At 27.8% G+C, this 20,238-nt stretch overlaps 1 protein-coding gene across 4 annotated transcripts in view; it reads left to right on the top strand.

Moving 5' to 3' along the window:
• The window catches only part of LOC116777802 (calcium/calmodulin-dependent protein kinase kinase 1), a 102,849-nt gene that overhangs the window by 55,292 nt on the left and 27,319 nt on the right, over positions 1-20,238 (top strand). For 2 of the 4 annotated variants that reach the window (XM_061526262.1, XM_032671524.2), the window contains exon 1: positions 2,739-2,953. The exons of the other annotated variants lie outside the window; for them this stretch is intronic. In XM_061526262.1, the coding sequence (XP_061382246.1) occupies positions 2,907-2,953 (47 nt within the window). In that variant the 5' untranslated portion in view covers positions 2,739-2,906. Of the gene's footprint in view, positions 1-2,738; positions 2,954-20,238 lie in introns of those variants that run through there. 4 annotated transcript variants of the gene reach the window in all.

Genomic DNA, 20,238 nt, shown 5'->3' with positions numbered 1-20,238 from the left:
TTCCGTAAAAATAACCACGGGTGACCTTCATTGACCTTGGCAGCGAGCAATACTTTTTTAGTAGTACATCACTTTTTTAACCTTCTCCGATTAGAAAAGTAACCCAAAAGTAATACCTTGACATAATTTAGGAACTGATCAGCTGGGCTATGAGTATTTCAATTTATCTAATAAATTTTTATATTAAAACGTGTATAATTATTATTTTTGGACTACGATTATATCAAAGGACTGGATTCATAAATGTTACTATTTTTGTATATAATTTAATGGTTCACGTCACTTAGTTACAATTTATTTTATACAACGTCATGATGAAATGCTTTTTGAAATAGTAATTTTAATAATTATTTAATAATATCTTTGTTAAAAAATAACACAAATTACTCCACAAAAACAGAGATAAGTAAAGCAAAATATAATTTATACGGCAGTTTACTTATTCTTTGTTTAATATATTCATATAAATACTAACACCTCTGATAGTATTTCCACCAGTACCTAATATAATGTGAAACACTGTTATTCTGAATAATTGAATTAGTAATGGATAAACATTATCGTTTTGATATAATTAGGCCATTATTATCGTTTGCGGTTAGTACTAATGACTTTATAAGTTTGATTCGAAAATTAAAAATATTGATAATTATTAAAAGTTAAAACAATCAACCTTAGCACATTTATTTAAATATAAATTAAATATATGCATGTACATATATATTTATCTACACTAACACTTGCACTTTCAACCGTTTGTTATAAATAACATAACAAAGGTGTCCCCTACTTGGAAGGATGAGGTTTTATTATAAATAATTTTATATATATGTGAACATATTATATATGTAAATATATATCTAATATAAGGATTGTTAAGTTCTATTTAAACTCCTGATATCTGCATATCACGTAATTAGTTTAACTTAGCAACGTTAGATGTTTTTCATCTTAGATATGATTTTATCAATTCACCTCTACAGTCAGCCGGGCTCAAGTAGAGTATGAAAGAGTGGCTATGGTAGACCATACTAATTTCATACAGTCTTGGAATACAACGATCTCCTTCTGTTTTTATATGTGAAGGTAAACTCGAACGTACTCTAATTTCGGTACGTCATTGAGTCCAAAGCTAAAGCTGCAAGGAAAATTACGAAAAAATTATGGCAGCACTTCATCAAAATTCATCTGTCTATATAACACAGGTATGATTGTGTGAGGAAAAGTTCTGTCACATTTAGGCAAGCGCTGCTAAATTTTACCTTACTTCTTAGGGAACCATCAAAAATGTACAAAAAGTTTTATTGGTGACCACAATTTAACGTCTATTATTTGACAACCAGAGGCTTTTTGAACCGTCATCTTTTCGCCGTAGACCTTCCTCTCTCCCTCGCATCTGAGAGTAGTGATCCGCTTTCTTCTGCCATGAGCACACAAGAATAGAAAAATTAGGTTGCAACTCTGTTCAGTTTTTGCATATCTTTAATGCTAAGCAGTTACAGGGATAGTAAATTCACCACTTTCGGCTTCGTTTCTACCTACCAACAAGTAGAATGACAGTCTGCCACTACCCAGTAGTAATTTAAGAAAAAAAAACACAAATTATCAAATATGAATACGCATTTTGCGTATAATGACTCATATTGATAGAAAACGTGAAAACTGGATTTATGATCTGTTCGTCTAATTAAATTTTTTTTTTGACTTAGTTAATAATTTCATAAATAATTATATTTAAAAAAAGAGGTCATATAATACCACGTGTGTATATGTGTGAATGTGGGTGGGTGTGTGTGCGTGTGGGTGCGTGCGTCTGGATTCACCTATTCTACTTAATTTAAATTATGTTTCGTAAAGGATAGGTAGCTGCATAAGATTTCTAAGTGAAGGCAGATTTATCGAATGTACATATTTTGTTCCTTACAGTTGAACGAACGAACATGGTGCATAAATAAATAAATGATTAAAATTTACGATTCTAAAATCTTATTTAATACATCTCACATAATCCATGTTTCCTCTAAGACCGATTCTTAGTTGTTAAATTAGACATTCAAAATCCAAACATAAAGTATATTTTTTTTTTCATAAACTAGGATTCATAAGTACCAAATGTATGTGTATATATATTAATGAATTCTGAACTTATAATTTTTTTTTTTAATAATAAAGAAATGGTAATAGCTTGGACTAAAAAATCAAAAAGAGAGAAAATAGAATATAAGAAGGGCATAGTTATTTAAAATATGCATTATTTTATTTATTTCATTAATCATATCAATCATACGACCGGTAATACGAGTTATCAACAAGTTTCTTCCAAAAGTTCTCTTACTTGACTTTCATTCACGGGCCCTCTTTGTAAACAGAACTTTATTACATTAACATAAGAGTTACATGTAACTCGGTATGTACGTGGCATAGGCAACTGGTTCGTCATAGACTAAACAATAATAATGTAGAGCATACACTTTTATTTGCATACAAAAGAGGAATTTAAAAAATTCTACATTTTTAATTTTATTGATTTATTGCTGGCTACGAAAATGCTCATAAAACATTTTATTCAGGATAATTTATGTGTAACAATATTTTTCCGTATAAGAATACACAGAGTATCAAACACGAATAAACGATTTAATTTTATACTTAAATTGTATCTTAAACAATATGGCACGTCTGCTCGACATTACGTATTCTATAAGCTCGCACGGGCGGCGCGCGGCAGTCGTTAACACAACGGCATAGTGTCTTGACCATAACTGATATTTAGACATTTATTCTTCTATAAAACAAAAACTTTAACATAAAGCCAATTAAAAAGTTTGATTCTAAAAAAGTTTTCATATCAACGGTGCTGTATATATATATTTAAAAAGATTATGTGACTTAAGTGAGTGATTGTTATGAATAACGTGAATGAACACGCGAAAATGGCGGGAAATAGTGACAAGTAAGTAGTTATTGTAATAATTAAGAAAATTTGAAAACAGACCCTATTTGATTTATTTTATTATAATTTATTAGAAATGTAATCAATAAACCATTGCGCTAAAAAATTGCTCTAATAGGAAAACACTATCAAAATCAATGATATTAAATTGGTTTTTTTCTTTTAAGTATACCTAGTATTTTGTTTTCTACAAAATTTTTTGTAAAATTTATCGGAACAAAAGAATAAAGTTGTAATATCATAGAGTCAAAATTGTGTTAAATGGTGTCTGAGATCTTTATCGTAATCGTAAATGAACAAATTTAAATCTAGAATGAACCCAAGACCTTTGCCATCCTGTTACAGTGTCTCGTCAATTGTGCTAGGATAATAATCTTAAACTTTTCAAAATTCAATACCATATATTAAAATGTATATGTATGTATTCTGAACTATATACAGATATAGATATATACTTAGGAACATAATAATATACTTTACATAAACCATTTTAACAAAAATTACACTGGATTTCGTCAGTCAGCAACAATACAATGGATCGATAAACGATATTTTCTAAAAAAAACTTTTTTAATACTGGATAAATTAAATATGTAATATTACAGAAAACGTCGCTCAATACGTCGAAGACAATATTACAGAACCATTATAATGTAATCAACACCTCGTAATTCTTTGTTATCTCAATATAATATAAATAGTATAAAAACGTGACTTTCGCTATTAATAATTTATAAACTTAGTTATTATCTTCATATTTTTTATATTTTATTTTCAGCGATTTCGCTGACGTGGGCTTTTTTAAGACCTGCGTTAATCCAATTTTTTGTAGAAGTTGATAGTTATTTTATGTTTTAAGCACTCACTTGTAGACTGCAAATCTGGTCATAAATTTTATATTCCGATCGACCACATTATTTCTCTTTCAAACATATTTGTGACAGAATAAACTAAATTAACATCCTCGTCAAGTTAAAAACAGAGCAACGACCGCATTTGTTGCCGTTCTTTTCTGTCTAAACTCATCATTTCGAACAGATGGTAGCCTTATTTTGCTGTACCGTAATAATATTATGTACGGACAATTTATAATTGCTTCTTTGAAACATCTATAAATCCTTCAATCCTTTTTTGATGTTTGATCTAAAACTATTCATGAAATAAACCAACTATGTTTTTTTTAAATTTCGATTTCATTCTCTCCACAAACAAACTTAAGCATTCAAAGTAGTTTTATTAAGAATTAATTAGAGAACTGTAAAATCCAATGTGGTCTTCTTCTAACGGAGTAAAGACAAACTTTCCTAACTCTAAACCAGCTCTATTCACTTAGAACTACTCACCTTGTAATCCATTTGAATGTTACATCATGACAATGTAAGTCTGAACTCTAACATGCTCGGTTAATTAAATGAAAACACATCTAAAATACTCTCTAATCTAACGACGACCGCTTAAATGATAAATGTATTCCTTGTATAGTGTTTTTTTTTCTATATATTATGATAATATTGTTAAATTTTCAAGTTATATCAAACATTAAACAAATTGTGTTCATAATAAGTAACTCGTTTTATTACATCTTAATTTGATATTGTATATATTAAAATTTACATGTTTACTAAATGTGACGTATACAAGTCAATTATGAGAAATATAATTACAAAGTTTTTGTCTATCTGTTTTTTAAACTTAATTGTAGAGAGGCAAGAAGGAGTTTTACATGACTTTCACAGATTGCTAAAGGTTTTGGAAAACACTGAAACTATTTGTAATTTTATTTCAGCAAAAAAAAAGTGAATATATATTTACATATTACAGCTATTATTGTTATATACTGTATATATTTAAAGAAATTTGAATACTATAAACCTTAAACTTCTGATATTGAAAATATATCTTTATTTTTTAAATGTTCTATGCTTGTAAAACAAATATAGATATGTATATTCCAAATTTTTTACAATGTTATTTCAAAAATTTGATGCAAAAAATGTATTTTATTCTAAAATCTGACCTTTGAGTTTAAAACTCTCATCGTAAAAAAATTTAAAACTATTCACTGTCCACGTGAAATTGTAACAAAAATTAAACTGAAACCAACATTCCTTTGTGCAACAAATAAACTACAGTTGTAATGAAACTAATACTACTGTGAGCATCATCAAAGCAGATGTTATTATCCAAATATCCATGACCTCATTATCATTAGCCGTTTATATAATTTTAAATCAGTGAAACAAAAACTATTGTTTTCGTCTGTTTTAGGTCAGCTTAACCGAATTCGGGTTTTCCAGAGGGTGCTTGACCAATTTTGAGCACCCCTAGCCTTATGTTTCATATGTTTTTAACTATGTTATTTAAGTGAAAATATTTTTTCTAAGTTTAAAATGGTATTTTTATTTTTTATAAAAAAAGTCGAATTCATGCCTCTGAATGTTCTCATCATTGTGAATATATTATTATATGCAAATAAAACAATGGTCGTACGAATTCTCACATAGGATCGAGTTTTGGCAAAACCACGTAAAAACATTTGGTTATTGCGAGACGAGAACTAAAATTATTAAATTTAGTCACGTTACTAACATAAGTTTAAAAGTTATACTTGCCACTGTTACACTGCATGTGTCACTGAGACTTGATAAAGTCATATGCTTCTGTGAGAGTTAATGACATTGTCTTTGTATAAAAACAAATGTGGGTATGACTTTTATTTTGCCAAATATTAACCCTGTAAATCTTTATGAAATTTAACATCGTCCGTATCCTATCTTTTATTCAATAAAAACAATCCCGAAGGATATAAAAAAGAAAGTCAACCTCTAATGTTGGACCAAACCAAATGAATTTTTATTTTTTCAGTCTATCCTTGACGTAAAGATGAAAGGTTCACGAATTCTTTTCGGATCTTAATAAACAAAGGCAGTTAAATAACCTGTACTATTTAAATATATACTAATTTTACAATTTCTTTAAATTAATTAGAAAATTAACGCGTCGGATTATACTTGTATGATTATAAGTATCTTTTGTAATTATACTAGTTTAGTTAGACTAAATTTAAAAATAACAACAAACAAGCAACTAGATATTTATATTATGTTTATTAACTGGTCATATTTTCCTAATATAAATCGAATTTTAAGTCATCCAGAAAGTACATATAGTAACAACTTTCTTTATCTATATTATATTTACATGAGTTTTCGTTTCAAACGTATAGACTTTTATAGTATTTTAAGAAAATAAAATATTTACCACACAAACTCAAACTTGTTAGACCCTCTATCACAAAATTATTTAATTTAATCAAATAAATAAACAATCTTATAAATATCTTCGATCTGCTTAGAATTAATATAATGTTTCTGGTAAGTAAATTTTTATTAAAATTTGGTGTTAAAATTTGCACACCGAATGTTTTATTTATTACAACGTTTTAATTATTATGTCAACATGATATATAAAGCGAAAACTGAAATACATTTTCAATAACGGACGTAATGTCCGTAACGTAATCCAAAATTAGTAAATGTATCATTAATTTAATTAAACATGTATTTCATCTGATTCTATATGTAAGTGTACCAGATATAAAGGGAAATAATTGGGATCCTGATTAATTATTAGGATTAAAAAAATTATAAAGCAAATACATATTGACTGATACAAAACATTGAAATAGAGAAAGTAGTTACTACTAAGTAAGAACTTTTCATTTATTAAATAATACTTTTATTAAGGAAAGTAGTCTTAATTTAAAAACAAATGATACGAAAATGAGTCTTCTATTCACAATATTGATGCATTAAATTAATTATTTTGTCTTATATTTAACATAAATGAATGCCGTCACTTCCAACAAACTCCGATAACCCTATGAACTTAAGACACAGATATAGTTGAAAATAAAATATTCTCTGTTCACAAATAACATAAGCAATAACTATCGTAGAGGTTAAATACTTTGATGAATTCTTGAATTTGGTTCTTGCATCACTGAATGTTATTAAAGTTATGTTTAGATTTAGAAAGTACCCAGTTGATAAACAAGCATTGATTAAATGCAAAAATCTTCTTGACAGTCGCGAGATGAACATCAAACATATAAATTAATATAAATGAAAGTAAAAGACTATAGTTTAAAATTAAAATTATTTTAAATAAGATATATCAGAAAAAGGGCTAATTATTTTAATGATTTAGAAAGCAAACAAGCAATAAACAAAATAAGATTGGTTTATAAATATTAAAAAAACAAATTAAAAATAAAACTTTAAATTACATGGAGCAGAAATAAATTAAAATGAAATGATAAGTAGTGGAATAATTTCCTAATAATCAACTGTAATGTTAGATAAATAATTTAAAGTTAAATCAAAAAGAAAAGTTAACAAAAATGTGAGTGTGAATATTAATTTAAAAAATGTGATTACTTACTTTATTTAAAATTATACCTCTTATGATATTTTTTTGCCTTGGATAAATCCCCTGGATTAGGAGCTATTCTGATTAAGCTCCTAATTTTCCTTGTAAGTTACTTCCTTTCGTAAGAATTTGCTGAGATCTGGCCTTATTAAAGAAGAAGTGTCGATGTTTTATACTTAATTACATTTTCATTTTGTTTTTTTTTTATTTAACAATCATAATTTAATTGGAAAATTTCCGCCTTAATTTTTTAATATCCAATAGATTCAATACAACCACAATACTACGCAGTATCATAATTTTATAATAGCACATCTGTTTCAATATTTTGGTATTTAAAATTTTGCAGTTCAATACAAACAAATTCATACATTCAGAGGCAGTAAAATCTATTTTTTATTTTGGGAGAGATAAAATTTATCGGAAAATTTACATAAAATAATGCAGCAAGAAATATAAACGACATATAGACGAGTTTCATTTAGGATCGCTTCATTTAACATAAACTAATTTTACTTTCATTTTGGTTAATTGCTAAATAAGAAAACATTTATCCTATGGCAAGCTTTATAATAATGCAAAGATAGCTACAACACTATTGTAATCTGATAGTACAGAATGTGTACAAAGCTGTTGAGATGCGTTATAACAGTTACTTTTTTGTCTCACTATCGGCCTTTTAGTCGAGCGTTTTTACTGACTGACAAAGATTAATGACTATAGCAGATGATTAAGTGATATTGAAGTAATTATGATATTGCAAATAAATAAATATATAAATATATGTACGTTTTTATTCTTTCCTATACTTATATTTTCGTCAGAAAAGAATATATTTCAGAAACTTATTATTAATATAATATTCAAAAAATATATAAATCTCAAACCATACATAACACTGCTTCATGATGGGTTTTTGTGTTAAGACTTTCAATTTTATGCAAATAATATACCTTTTATTCTAGAGGATATTTATCTAGTCGCAATAGTTCTATACAATACCAAATATGGTAGTGTTACCACAGATAATACAATCGTATAATTATGTTGAACAACAACAATAAATCTACTTACACAGTACAGTCTATTAAAGTGTACTGGGGTATCAGATGTGTCAGACTACCGCAGAAAATGAAGACAGAGTATCATGCTTTTCCTACTTTGTCGAAATGATAAAGGTAATAAAAAATCATTTTATCACGTTCTTTTAAAACCATCGGTACCATTTTGATGTACAACATTGTTTGTGAGATCACACAAAATTCTGACTGACAACAAATTAAAATTTCGAGGCACTACATACTTCCATTAATTAAATGTTTGAAACACGTTCCTTTATTAATTTTTCCAAGTAACATATGTATTCGTAATTTTTTACCAAGCCGCTTCAAAAATGTTAAATTTCATAATATAACCTCTGTGAAATTATCCAAAATCAAACGCACTATTGCGGCTTCTTTCCCCGTAATATTTTTGGATTACATCTAATCCTTGATTGGCTTATTTCAACTTTATTTTATACTCTCTAGACTATATTCTTATTCAATGTCACAAAAATGGTAAAAATAAAACACTGTATATTAATTTTTAATTGATTTTCTTGTCTTGATCGATACGTTTCGGTGTAATTCCTTGATATTTTTTTATTAAACTATAGACAATATTAAATTCTTGGAAATTCGTAAATTGGACGAAATAGAAGACATTTTATATAAGAGTTGAGTCAAGTAATTTAATAATTTTTTTAATAGAAACCAAAATCATTTCATGTTGACATTAATTTTGAAAAATTAACAGATGATTTTTTTTAACTATAGAAATATCCATACAAGCGTCTTTCTTTCTCAGTATCGGTTTAATTTGATTTTTCGATTTTTACTTACTAGAGCTTTACTTCAATTATCACGAAGTATTCCTTGATTTTATATGTATCATAAAGATAACATCAGAAATCGAATTATCAAAACCTTTACAAAAGGTCTAAATACAAATATCAAAAAGATTATTACATCGAACAGACAAAAGAAATGTTATGCGATTAATAAAAAAAATAGTAAATGTTTTAGAGACAACTTAGACTAATATTGCAAACAAAGGCCAATATTTGTTTTATTACTCGCCGATGCAGTATTTATTTATATTGATTAGATACAGCTTATAAAATTCCCAAATTATGTCCATTCTGAACATTTTACTGATATCCTTTTATACGATACAGTCTGTTCATGAATGAAATCTAATGCATCACTATAAAAATACGCTTACATTTCTCTCTAAATCGTTCCGTTCAACGAAAAGCCATAAAGTCTAACCTTGTTTTTATATATAAAACAAAATAGAAATCTGCGTGCAATATTCTGTTGTTCAAACTATTTGATATTCGATTGCTATTACATGCATGAATTGATGTCCTAGTATTTCATGCATTATAATTTTATTAACAAACGTATTTTTTATTGAAAATGCAGCCTTCACTTATACCAAATTGTTTTGAATTTAAATTTATAGGTATTTGAAAAAGAATGAAGTATGGAACGAATTAAATAATAAAAATACGAAAATTTTATTGTTAAACAGTTTCCAGTGCAGGATTATGAATAATTTATATTCACGATTTATAACTTTACACCTTTTGTTTTTTAAAAGCATTACGTTTAATGAATGCTCTTTATTTTTATACATAGCACCTTTTCACACGCCTCTTTCAATCAAATAGGTAATAAATAGTGTCTATTCATTTTATTATTTAAATGATTCTAGAATAATGTGAAAATATATTTACATTCACTGCGAATACTTTAATTTTACAAGCAGTCTGAATATTGAGTGACATTTAAAATAACATTTATATAAAAATTAACATTAAATATTGTATACGGACTTCAAAGCCGACTCTCTTGTAAAATAAATTCACATATCCTTTCATAACGTCTCTTTGAAATTAAAATAATTTTTACGGATATTCCAGTTAAGATTTAAATACGTATATGTTTTTATAAGTAACTCAAATATTTTAAGATACACATTCAACATTTGTCATACACGTTATATAAACAGATGGGAAACGTGTTATGGAAATAACTGATGTCACGTATCGTCATTCCTCACTTAAATAAGTCATGATGCGTCTCAATGTTATCGATGTATCGAAGTAAATTTTATAACATTGTTGCTTTTTCGTATAACATGTTAAATTCAGACGCATTAAACATTTGAAAGATATATAGGTACATTATTCTACATGAGAGATTTTTACCTTTTGCATATATAAAAATACGAATATGTAATGAAGATATAATAGTATTCAAGAATGTATCATACGTAAATGATAATTATTATTTGCTTAATAGTGATATAATCTCACTTACTGAAAATCGTATTCTTTGTGAGAATCGCTCAAAAAAAGGTTCAGTTAAAAAACACAAATAAAAAGGGACCAGAGTAATATAATTTTAGAGATGCTACTTTGTTTTTACTGATCAATCCTGTAGTTAAGGGAACAAAGTCAAAATATTTCTAATAAGTTGAGTTTGTTGGCGATAAATAGTTCGAAGAAAAAAATTTTTTTTTCCATAAATTTATTTATTTCAACTAAGACTATCAAGTCCACAGTTCTTTATAATTTTACATGAAGATCAACCCTCGAGAATATCGTAGACTTAGGACAAACAAAGTCGAATTGAAAATTGTAATTTACCGAAATAATTTTATCTGTTTAAAAGAGTAACGATATGAATAAAGTTTTAAACTTTTATATAATCTTCAAGTCCGCTCAACTCTCGTAGCTTCTAGATTACGAGCGGGAAAGTCACTTGACATAATATAAATGTTAATTACAGTTTGAATAACTTAAAACTAAATAATATAGAAAAACTGAATTCAATTATAAATGTATATTTAGTATAAGTTTCATTGATAACAAAAATATATATGTCTAAGTAAATAAAATCAATGTTAGCTATAACAATAATGTGAAGAAAACTCATTGTGAACCTTAATATATTATTATTCTATTCCATGTATTAGGAATGAATCTTTTAATTGACTTGTACAAAGTTATAGTCGATTATTAGATACAAATAAGACTGCTCATGTCTTAAGTGTTTGATTAAAATACCGCTGTACTACACAGCCAGCTTTAATTTCTAGTATAAACATTACATTAATTTATTTTTTTTCATCTCTTCTGCAATGCGAATTATTTTATCAATAAGTTATGATATTTACTTCAAAATTAGTTGATTTTATTATAATTTTGGCTTAGTGCAGTGCAATGTACAATGAATCAATGAGTATGTAAAAAAAAATTCTACGTTTTCTATTTCAGCAAGGATAGAGATTTTTTTCCTTTTAATTCTCATAATAGACGGATACCCAAAAATCATGATAATGTATTCCAGTACAAGCTTAATTTGAAAAGCATTGTTTTTAAATTATATAAAGGGATTTATTTCATGTGTACATATTCATGTCCATTATTTTCTCAAAAACCTCTGATCTGATTTTGATAGACTTAAAGCTTATACAAAATACTTTAGACTCTAAAAAGGATTTAGGAAAAATATATTAAACTCTTCCATTAACAATTTCCTATTCGATGTTTGGTCAAATAAAAGATTGCTTTCAAATATTAATCCACTCTCATTGCAACAGTAAAATATTTAGTTTATCGCCTTTATTATCTTGAATTTTCTTCTGCGCTGCCACTCCGCTGTATTTCCCTAACCTGTACGCTTATGCAATTTTTTTGTTGACACCTTTAAGCGAAGTGTTGCTGTTTTCCATGCTGGTGCGACGCGAATTGCTGATGCGTTCAATTATTGATGCGTTTATTTTTATTTTTTATATTTATCTCACTGTTTCTTAAGTTTTTGTGAACGTATTATAAACAAAACAGTTATAATGCAAACATATATATTTTTTTGAAATACGTACTCCTCACAAATATATTTATATTATATATGCATACAGAATTTGTGATTGGAATTGGAAAAAATAAAAATTGAATTCGTGTCAACGGAACTATATAAAAAATAAAACTTTTGCAGCTGTACTCCATGTTCTGAATAGATTCATCAGACGGAGACAACTTCATTGAGGCACCTGCGTCTGAAAGTCCTGAATATCTGATACTAGGCTTTTGCTGCTCCCTTTTGATTGGTTATTTCTACGGTAACTTTTATCATACTTATTGATGTAGTGTACTGTGATATCACCCTTTTTTGCGACACTGTGACTAAAGAGGTTTCAATATAGTTTTAAGACAACGTGTTTGGTTTTAAAAACCTTAATACATTGCATTTATTGTTCAACTTTAAAATGTTTTTAATTTTTGTTCACCTTCAACAGATCTACTTTATGTAACTGTGTCTAAGAACTTCAAGGAGTTCTCAATAAATATGCAGATCACGCAACAATCTAACCAAATAAACAGAAATAGCATTCAGTGGACTCGTACCTGCTGGCAAGATATTATCACGAATAACTAACAACAACAATTTAAAATAAAATGACATTTGCCAAAACACTAAATCAAAATAAACAATAGACATTAATTTGAATAAAATTTCATTTTTTTTTTAATAAAACTCGAAGAAAGCATAAAAACTTTAAACTATGACAGCAAGGGGAAATATAAATTACTTTACCTAAACTCTACTGACTATTTATTTTAAAAAAAAATCAAATTCGTTTAGTTTTACTTTCAGACTTTTTTTCTTAAATCATCAAATAGCTGCACTTCAATTTTTCACTTCCTCTTCCACAATTTCATGACACGATGGCGTGTTCTCATAAGTTAAAATTTATCGCGACCAGTTAATAACAGTATTATTCCGTTCTAAAGCCTGGCGGCTACATTATTCCGCCAACGAAAATCACTACTGTGACTCTACAATCTATTAATTAGAATACTTACAAATTCTGTCATATAATCTTGCTGAGCAATCGAATACACTCTCAAAGTTTATTTACCATGGCTAACTTTCCTTATTGCTACTTTTTGGCATCCGACGAAGAAACATTTTGAGTTTCTCATAGATAGCAGATACAGACTTGAGTAGTCCTGCCACGCAATTGTTATCTTTGATCTAGGCTACTACTTTAATTTTAATTTTTGAAAACAATGGTACGAACTTAAATTAGGCTTTTCCCAAATATTAACTATATACGTTACGGGTATATCGAGAGTCAGAAACGTGAAGCGTCGGGTACTCCAATTAGTCAAATTAAGGTTAATAATATATGTAGTTCGTGAATATTCAAACTTCTATGAGAACTGAATTATTGTTGAACGTATTTTTGCTTATGGAACTAAATGTATAATTTAATTTAACCTGGAACGAATCGGCGGATAAGGCGGTCTTGCGAGAATAAAGTTGAATTCTTTGTTTAAATAACTTGTTCCCTATAGAGAAATTACAATATATAGTTTAACAACTACTTTATTGAGTACAAAAGGCAGCGCGGGAAAGTTTTATAATTTAATTCAAATTATCGGTTATATGTCGAACCTTGTGTAGATTGAATACAAATAAACAACATTATTTATTCATTAACATTATTTGTCTCAACTCTTAAGGTTATCAATTCATACTGATATACAAAAATCCTATTAATTTTTTAGCAGTAATCTTTTAAAATTATAACAGCTATTACACAGAGAAGCTATGAGCAAATCTTAGCAAAAAATCAAATTATGAATTTATAATAAATTTGAGGTTCTCATAACTAAGCCATGTTTTGGTAGTAACACACCATTATTCACTTCGTAACTGAATAGTCCAATAAATAAACTAGTTAATTGATCTCCCTCATCACTTTACCCGCTCAGCATCACATACTCCTGTCTCACGATCACATTTGTTTTGATCACGATCACATTTGTTTTGATTACATTTTAATGTAGCATTAAAGCCATAATTTAAAGTTTTCCAAATCAAGATTTCTGACATCTGATTAAATCTACATCCTTTTACAGTGATTAAAAATTATGAATAAAATAAATATTTTACCAGAACTTCCATCACACCAACTATAATACAAAATATAGCAGACCGTGACCCTGTTTTCCCTCGAGAAATTCTCAATGTACGTTGTAAGATAACAACTGTATCCAAGTCTAATTCATAATACCATGTATACTGGAACGAGCATAGGTAATAAGCATGCTAAATCGCAATAACATGCTGACATTACCAACATTTTTTTATATTAATAACTCTATAAAACCATTTAAAAATATTAAGTAGAAAATGAAACTCCTTAATATGAGTTGAATATTTGATGGGTAAGGAATTGAGACTTACTTTCTTTCATTTTTTATTAAGACCTTATTGGATTTTGAAGAAAAAGAGGCAATTTAAGCTTAACATTCAAATTTAATTTCTTTACCCAGTAGGGGTTTCCAAATTTAGTAAATAAAATAATGTAAAGTCAATTTATACAAAATGGTACACAGCCTTGACACAAGCCAAGAATTAAAAATATAATAAAGGCTAATTTCGTTTATTTCATATTCTATAGAATGCTAACATAGCTCTAAAGGACCTACGCCATTGCATAACAAAGGGAGAATAAAATATTTAAGAAATTAAAAACAAACATCAAAGTGTACTTGTACAAAGCAACCGCGTCTGAATATTTTCATGAGAGTAAAGTTTTTATGCTATTGTTGAGTGATCCATAAAGATTTACTATTTTATTCATGAGTGGGCCCATGTGTAAACCACGGACGGCTTTCATACCTATGTACATCTGAGCCGCCTTCAAAATTCATATTTCGTTTCATCAACTAATTACACGATGATTTTTTTTTCGATAACGAGCAGGATAGCTAAATATATATATATGGAAATATTTATGTAATCCAAATTCTTACCCTTCTAAAGTATACCAAAGGGTAAAGTTCTCACTTCTACTGACTTTTGAGCTATGTTTTTGTATGTTACCTGTTTATTTTTATAAACCTGTTTTATTTTTATGAACTTGTGTGGTTCTTTTTAATCGTAGTTTTTATCAAGTAATTAATCATAATGGTGGAAAATTTATAAATTCTATTAAAATCGAATAAAAATATATTATAAAGCTATCATATATTATAGCAAATTAAGTTATTTTAAATTGATTCTAAATCTCAACTGTCTTCAGATAAAAATCGCTATTCTTTTCACACTTATCATATTACTTATAAGTTATATAGGAATGATTATTACATCAATCGTGTAGTGGTAATTATATGGTGTTAATATAATATTTTATCGTCAATAATAATTTGCTTTCTGACCCGTAGATTTAATTATTAATTCTAGTGATGTCTAACACGTAAATAGTGTGTTCCAAGATGTAGATCTGCCAACCAAGCAACCGTTCTACTTTGGTTCTGTGAGTTATTAACTTAAATAGAACTTGTTAATTTTTCTGGCTGACTGAACTGTACGTAATAGTTCAATTAAATTATTTATAAATAACGTATTTAACATTATATGTTATTGAGAAATAATTTTTTGGTATGTTTTTGATTCGATTCAAATATATAAATATTATAATCATTCAAGACAGAACTGGTTGTGGAACTTCTATTGTTTTACATTACAATGTTTAGATAAAATAACCTTTAAAGAAATTTATTTTTTTCAATACAAATCGCTCAAAATTATAACAAACACGTGAATGTAAAGTGAATAACATTTTCCTCTTATTTCGCTCTTCTCCTTTTATAATATACATTTATGCAAAATTAAAAATTGCTTTATTTTAATCCCACTGTCATGTTAACGTCTGGGTTGAGAACGACGTAGGTTTCATTTTGTGTTAAAAACATAATTACTTTTATTATATTAAAATCTCATTCATTATTTTTTTTGTATGTTATGAAAACGAGTTGTTAATATAAAATGGTTATTTACAAGTAATTCTAATTGATGTCGGAAGAGCATTTTACAATACATTTTTTATTTATAATGACATATTGACTATAGAGTTTGAAATATCTTATTAACCAGTCTGAACGTTTTTTAGATAAGGCATCGGATATATACAACATATATGCGTATAAATATAAATATATTAAGATGTCTCAGACTATAAAAGCAATTTTTTACCAATTGAGACACTCGCAACCTCTTATTTTATGCCAAAGATATAATGAATACTACTGACATCTGATAGCAATAAACCGTGCCGACTTCATGTAAAACTTTAAATACAAAAGTTTGTATGGAAACCATAGAGGAACATTTTAAATAATATTTATTTTTAAATAAAACAATGTTACTTAGATTATTGTGTTTTATTTATTATGCATTATACATATTAATTATTTAGGGGACAGTACCTATGAAGTGCTCTTCTCCGCAACGTAAAAAATATTGTTTTTGTTCCTCGTCAAATGTGATTAAGCCATAAAATTCTTGAATCAACTTAACATCTCTTTCAGACGTATCATTATCTCATTTCAGTGACTGCAGCTTTATTTTAGCTTGTTAAATCGATGCAAAAAGAAGGTGGGCAGTAGGACACTCTGACACATTTTGAATCGCATGAAAAAGAATCTCTTGTTCTTTGAAACTAAATCATATATAGAAAAGGTAGACACTTTGTCCACCACAAATGCTGGCAAATTTTCTGTATAGTCGCTTTTCATAGTTTTATCGATCATATCGTATGCCTTCACAGCTTTCAAAAAGCAACAGTCCTGGTAGGGCGATTTTACTGCTAAAGTGTCGCCATAAATAGACAGACGTTTAATAGAGCTGTTCCGTCCTTATTTAATATTTTGAATTGAAAACTAAATAAGTATATTTTTAATGAATAAATAGCTATCGCCATCTTTTTCGTGCTATTTTCGCTTTTTTGCACAAATTTTTTCGATGGAGGACTAGCTTATAGGAATTTTTTTGTCCGTGTTATGGCCGAGTACTTCAATAGCTTCTTTAATAATAGAGACAGAATCGTAGCGCAATGGCATGTGCAATATCCAACCTTTTTCTTTGTATTTGTAACAAACTTTTGTTAACACTACTCAAACATATCCAGAGTTTTCTTTGCAACTTTTTCGCAAAATTTCTTTAACCTTAGCGTAGAGTTTTGTAGTCTTTTCCCAAAAAAATATGTACTCACGAATAGAAAGATTTGCAGTTTCATTGAAACTTAAATAGAATTTGAAAATATTATAACAGAAAACAGCCAGCACTAATCTATTAGAGGGAAGTTAAGAACCTGTTACTTGATGTTTTACATCTCGGACGAAAAATATTTCCTTTTTAGAATCGCGTAAATCCACAGATATGTTGACAGAGTAAACATATTGCGTGCACTAATAAAAACAGAGACGATATTAACAGTCATTTTGCACGCGTCCTATTATATAAGTTCTGATGCACATATGTATGAATGATGTGTGCATTACTCACACTAAATTCGAGGGTATCATTTTAAAAATAAAACCTTAATTTTTCTTGGACATATATATATACATATATGTATATTGTATATAGTATAAATGTGTATGTATCTTTTATAGGAACTGAGAACATTAGCATAAAGATTTATTTATTGTTCATTTTTGTTTTTACGCTGTAAAAATATATATCTAGGGGATTATATTAAAATATTTAGTGCATCAACATAAACCTTAGGAGTGATATAAGAGCTGAGGTAAATTTTACGTAGTGAACATAAATACTAGTATACTAATATTAAATACTCAAAGCAAATAGACGTCTGAAATTAAAAATTCAAATATAATATTTAACAATGAAATAGCACAGACATTACTTCCGTCTCTGCTTACATTTAATTGGAAGGTGGATGTAATTATACAGTTTATGATTCACACAAAAGCAATTATACAAATGCTTACTCATAAGAACAAGTCTTTGTAATTTGATATTAAAACAGACATTTGATTATTACACTTAGTTGTAAGATTTTCCTTATTGTTACCTCTTAACACATGTAAAACAACCCGCAAGATGATCGAACATAAGAAAAAAATTAAATGTATGGTTAGGTATATCCAAAAAAATATATTTCTTATTTATATTTTAAATACTTATTATAGCTATTAATTATAAAAATAAATAATAGAAAAAATTTAAACTTTAATGAATAATTAGAAAAATTTACAATATATTAAATTAATTTCGCTAATGAAGATTGCACATCGACATTTAACATTAAAACTGTCAAGTTAATAGTACCACTTCATGCGCGATCTTACACTCTCACGGTAGTTTGGACAGGGTATTGAAACCTGTGATCTCTATAGATCATGATCCTACTGCTCGAACAAAGGATTTGTGGTTCATCAAATCAAAGGAAACGGTTCACTTAGTGCATTGTATCTTTACACATTAAAGGCCACCTGTAATGACGGAAATGTTACCTATTTCTATATGTAAACGTAACTGCTTTTATTGATCTAAAGGTTTCATACTTGAAACGTGCTTTACAATATGACAATCTATATAGTCCTGATTTGTCCAAACGGAAATCGATTTTTCCAATTTAATATTTTTATGGCCATCTGTTTAACAATTGCTTGCTTATAAATATTAAATACATGTTTTTATATAACATGTAACAATAAATAAATGTATTAATAGTAAATTATGCTCTTTTGTTTACTTAATTTGTTTTTGTGCCATTCTTCAAGGAAATACTTTACTGGACAGTTTATTTGGACCGATAACAAAGTCCCATTATTTAATGATATATGTATGTACTTCTATGAAACAAAACATTCCTCAAGAATTTTTTTCTAAAACAAGACTCTTTAGCATCTGCAGTCATCTTTCAACGGTGCTTACAATATTCAAGAAGTCTACTTATGTATCTATACAACGAGATAAAACACGAACGGGTTGAAAGATAGCCACTGAAGATATCTCAATTGCATCAGAATTAAATTACGTTTTCTTAGAAAGATCCTATTCCTTTATTTTTTCATAAAATAGGTACAGTAGAAAATAAGCGAATAAAAGCTTTAAAATTTAAATGTGATTTAAATGTGGACAGTAGACACATTTAAATAATAACGTGTGCGTGCATCCAAATCCACTCAAAATATTTCTCAATAATACGTCTCTGAAGACGCCTTCAGAAATTATTCTAAAGTTTTGTTTAACTATCATAACTTCTAAAATTCCTTCACGGTTTGTATAAATATTTCGAAACTTCTATACTGAAATTTCGAAGGAAACCTTTTAAATTCCTACACAAGGTATCCCTAAAATGCTGATTTTTAAATAAATATTAATTAAATTAAATTATTCAAACATTGTTTATGCATCTATAAGCACATATTCTTGTAGAATATCTGGGTTACAATTTGGTCGCCTAAAAAAATTCAGCTCATGGTAAATATTTTTTTAATCTTGTCGTATGAAAATATCTCTTCACTTTATATTAATTTTTTAATGTTGATATATTGATATGAATTACTTTTTCAGTATTCATCGTATGTGTATATTAGTAACAAAAAGATCCAAAAACTTATGCATTTGCTTTTCCCCTTAGCTAAAATGAGTTGTCAATGCAGGTGAGTGTTTCACCTATTGCACAACATGGCCCAACAACCACTATTAATATTTTAAAAAAGACATCTTTTCTTGTCAGCTAAACACAAAAGTTAGATTTCCACCTCTGGTGAAATTTTATGCATATTTTACAAAAAAAGCAACTATCGTAAAAAGGGAATACGTTCCACCGTTTTAATAGAATTAATTTGCTTATTTGGCTAACACGAAGAAACATTTTTATATGGACATATAACAACATTGTCATCCAAAGATCGGACAAATATTTGTTATTTCAAGTGCAGATAGCCTCAATATTAACGAGAACTATTGTAA

The sequence above is a fragment of the Danaus plexippus genome, chromosome Z (assembly GCF_018135715.1).
Source record: "Danaus plexippus chromosome Z, MEX_DaPlex, whole genome shotgun sequence".
Lineage (NCBI taxonomy): Eukaryota > Metazoa > Arthropoda > Insecta > Lepidoptera > Nymphalidae > Danaus > Danaus plexippus.
Note: the sequence above shows the minus strand (reverse complement) of the source record. Positions and strands in the feature narration are given on the sequence as shown.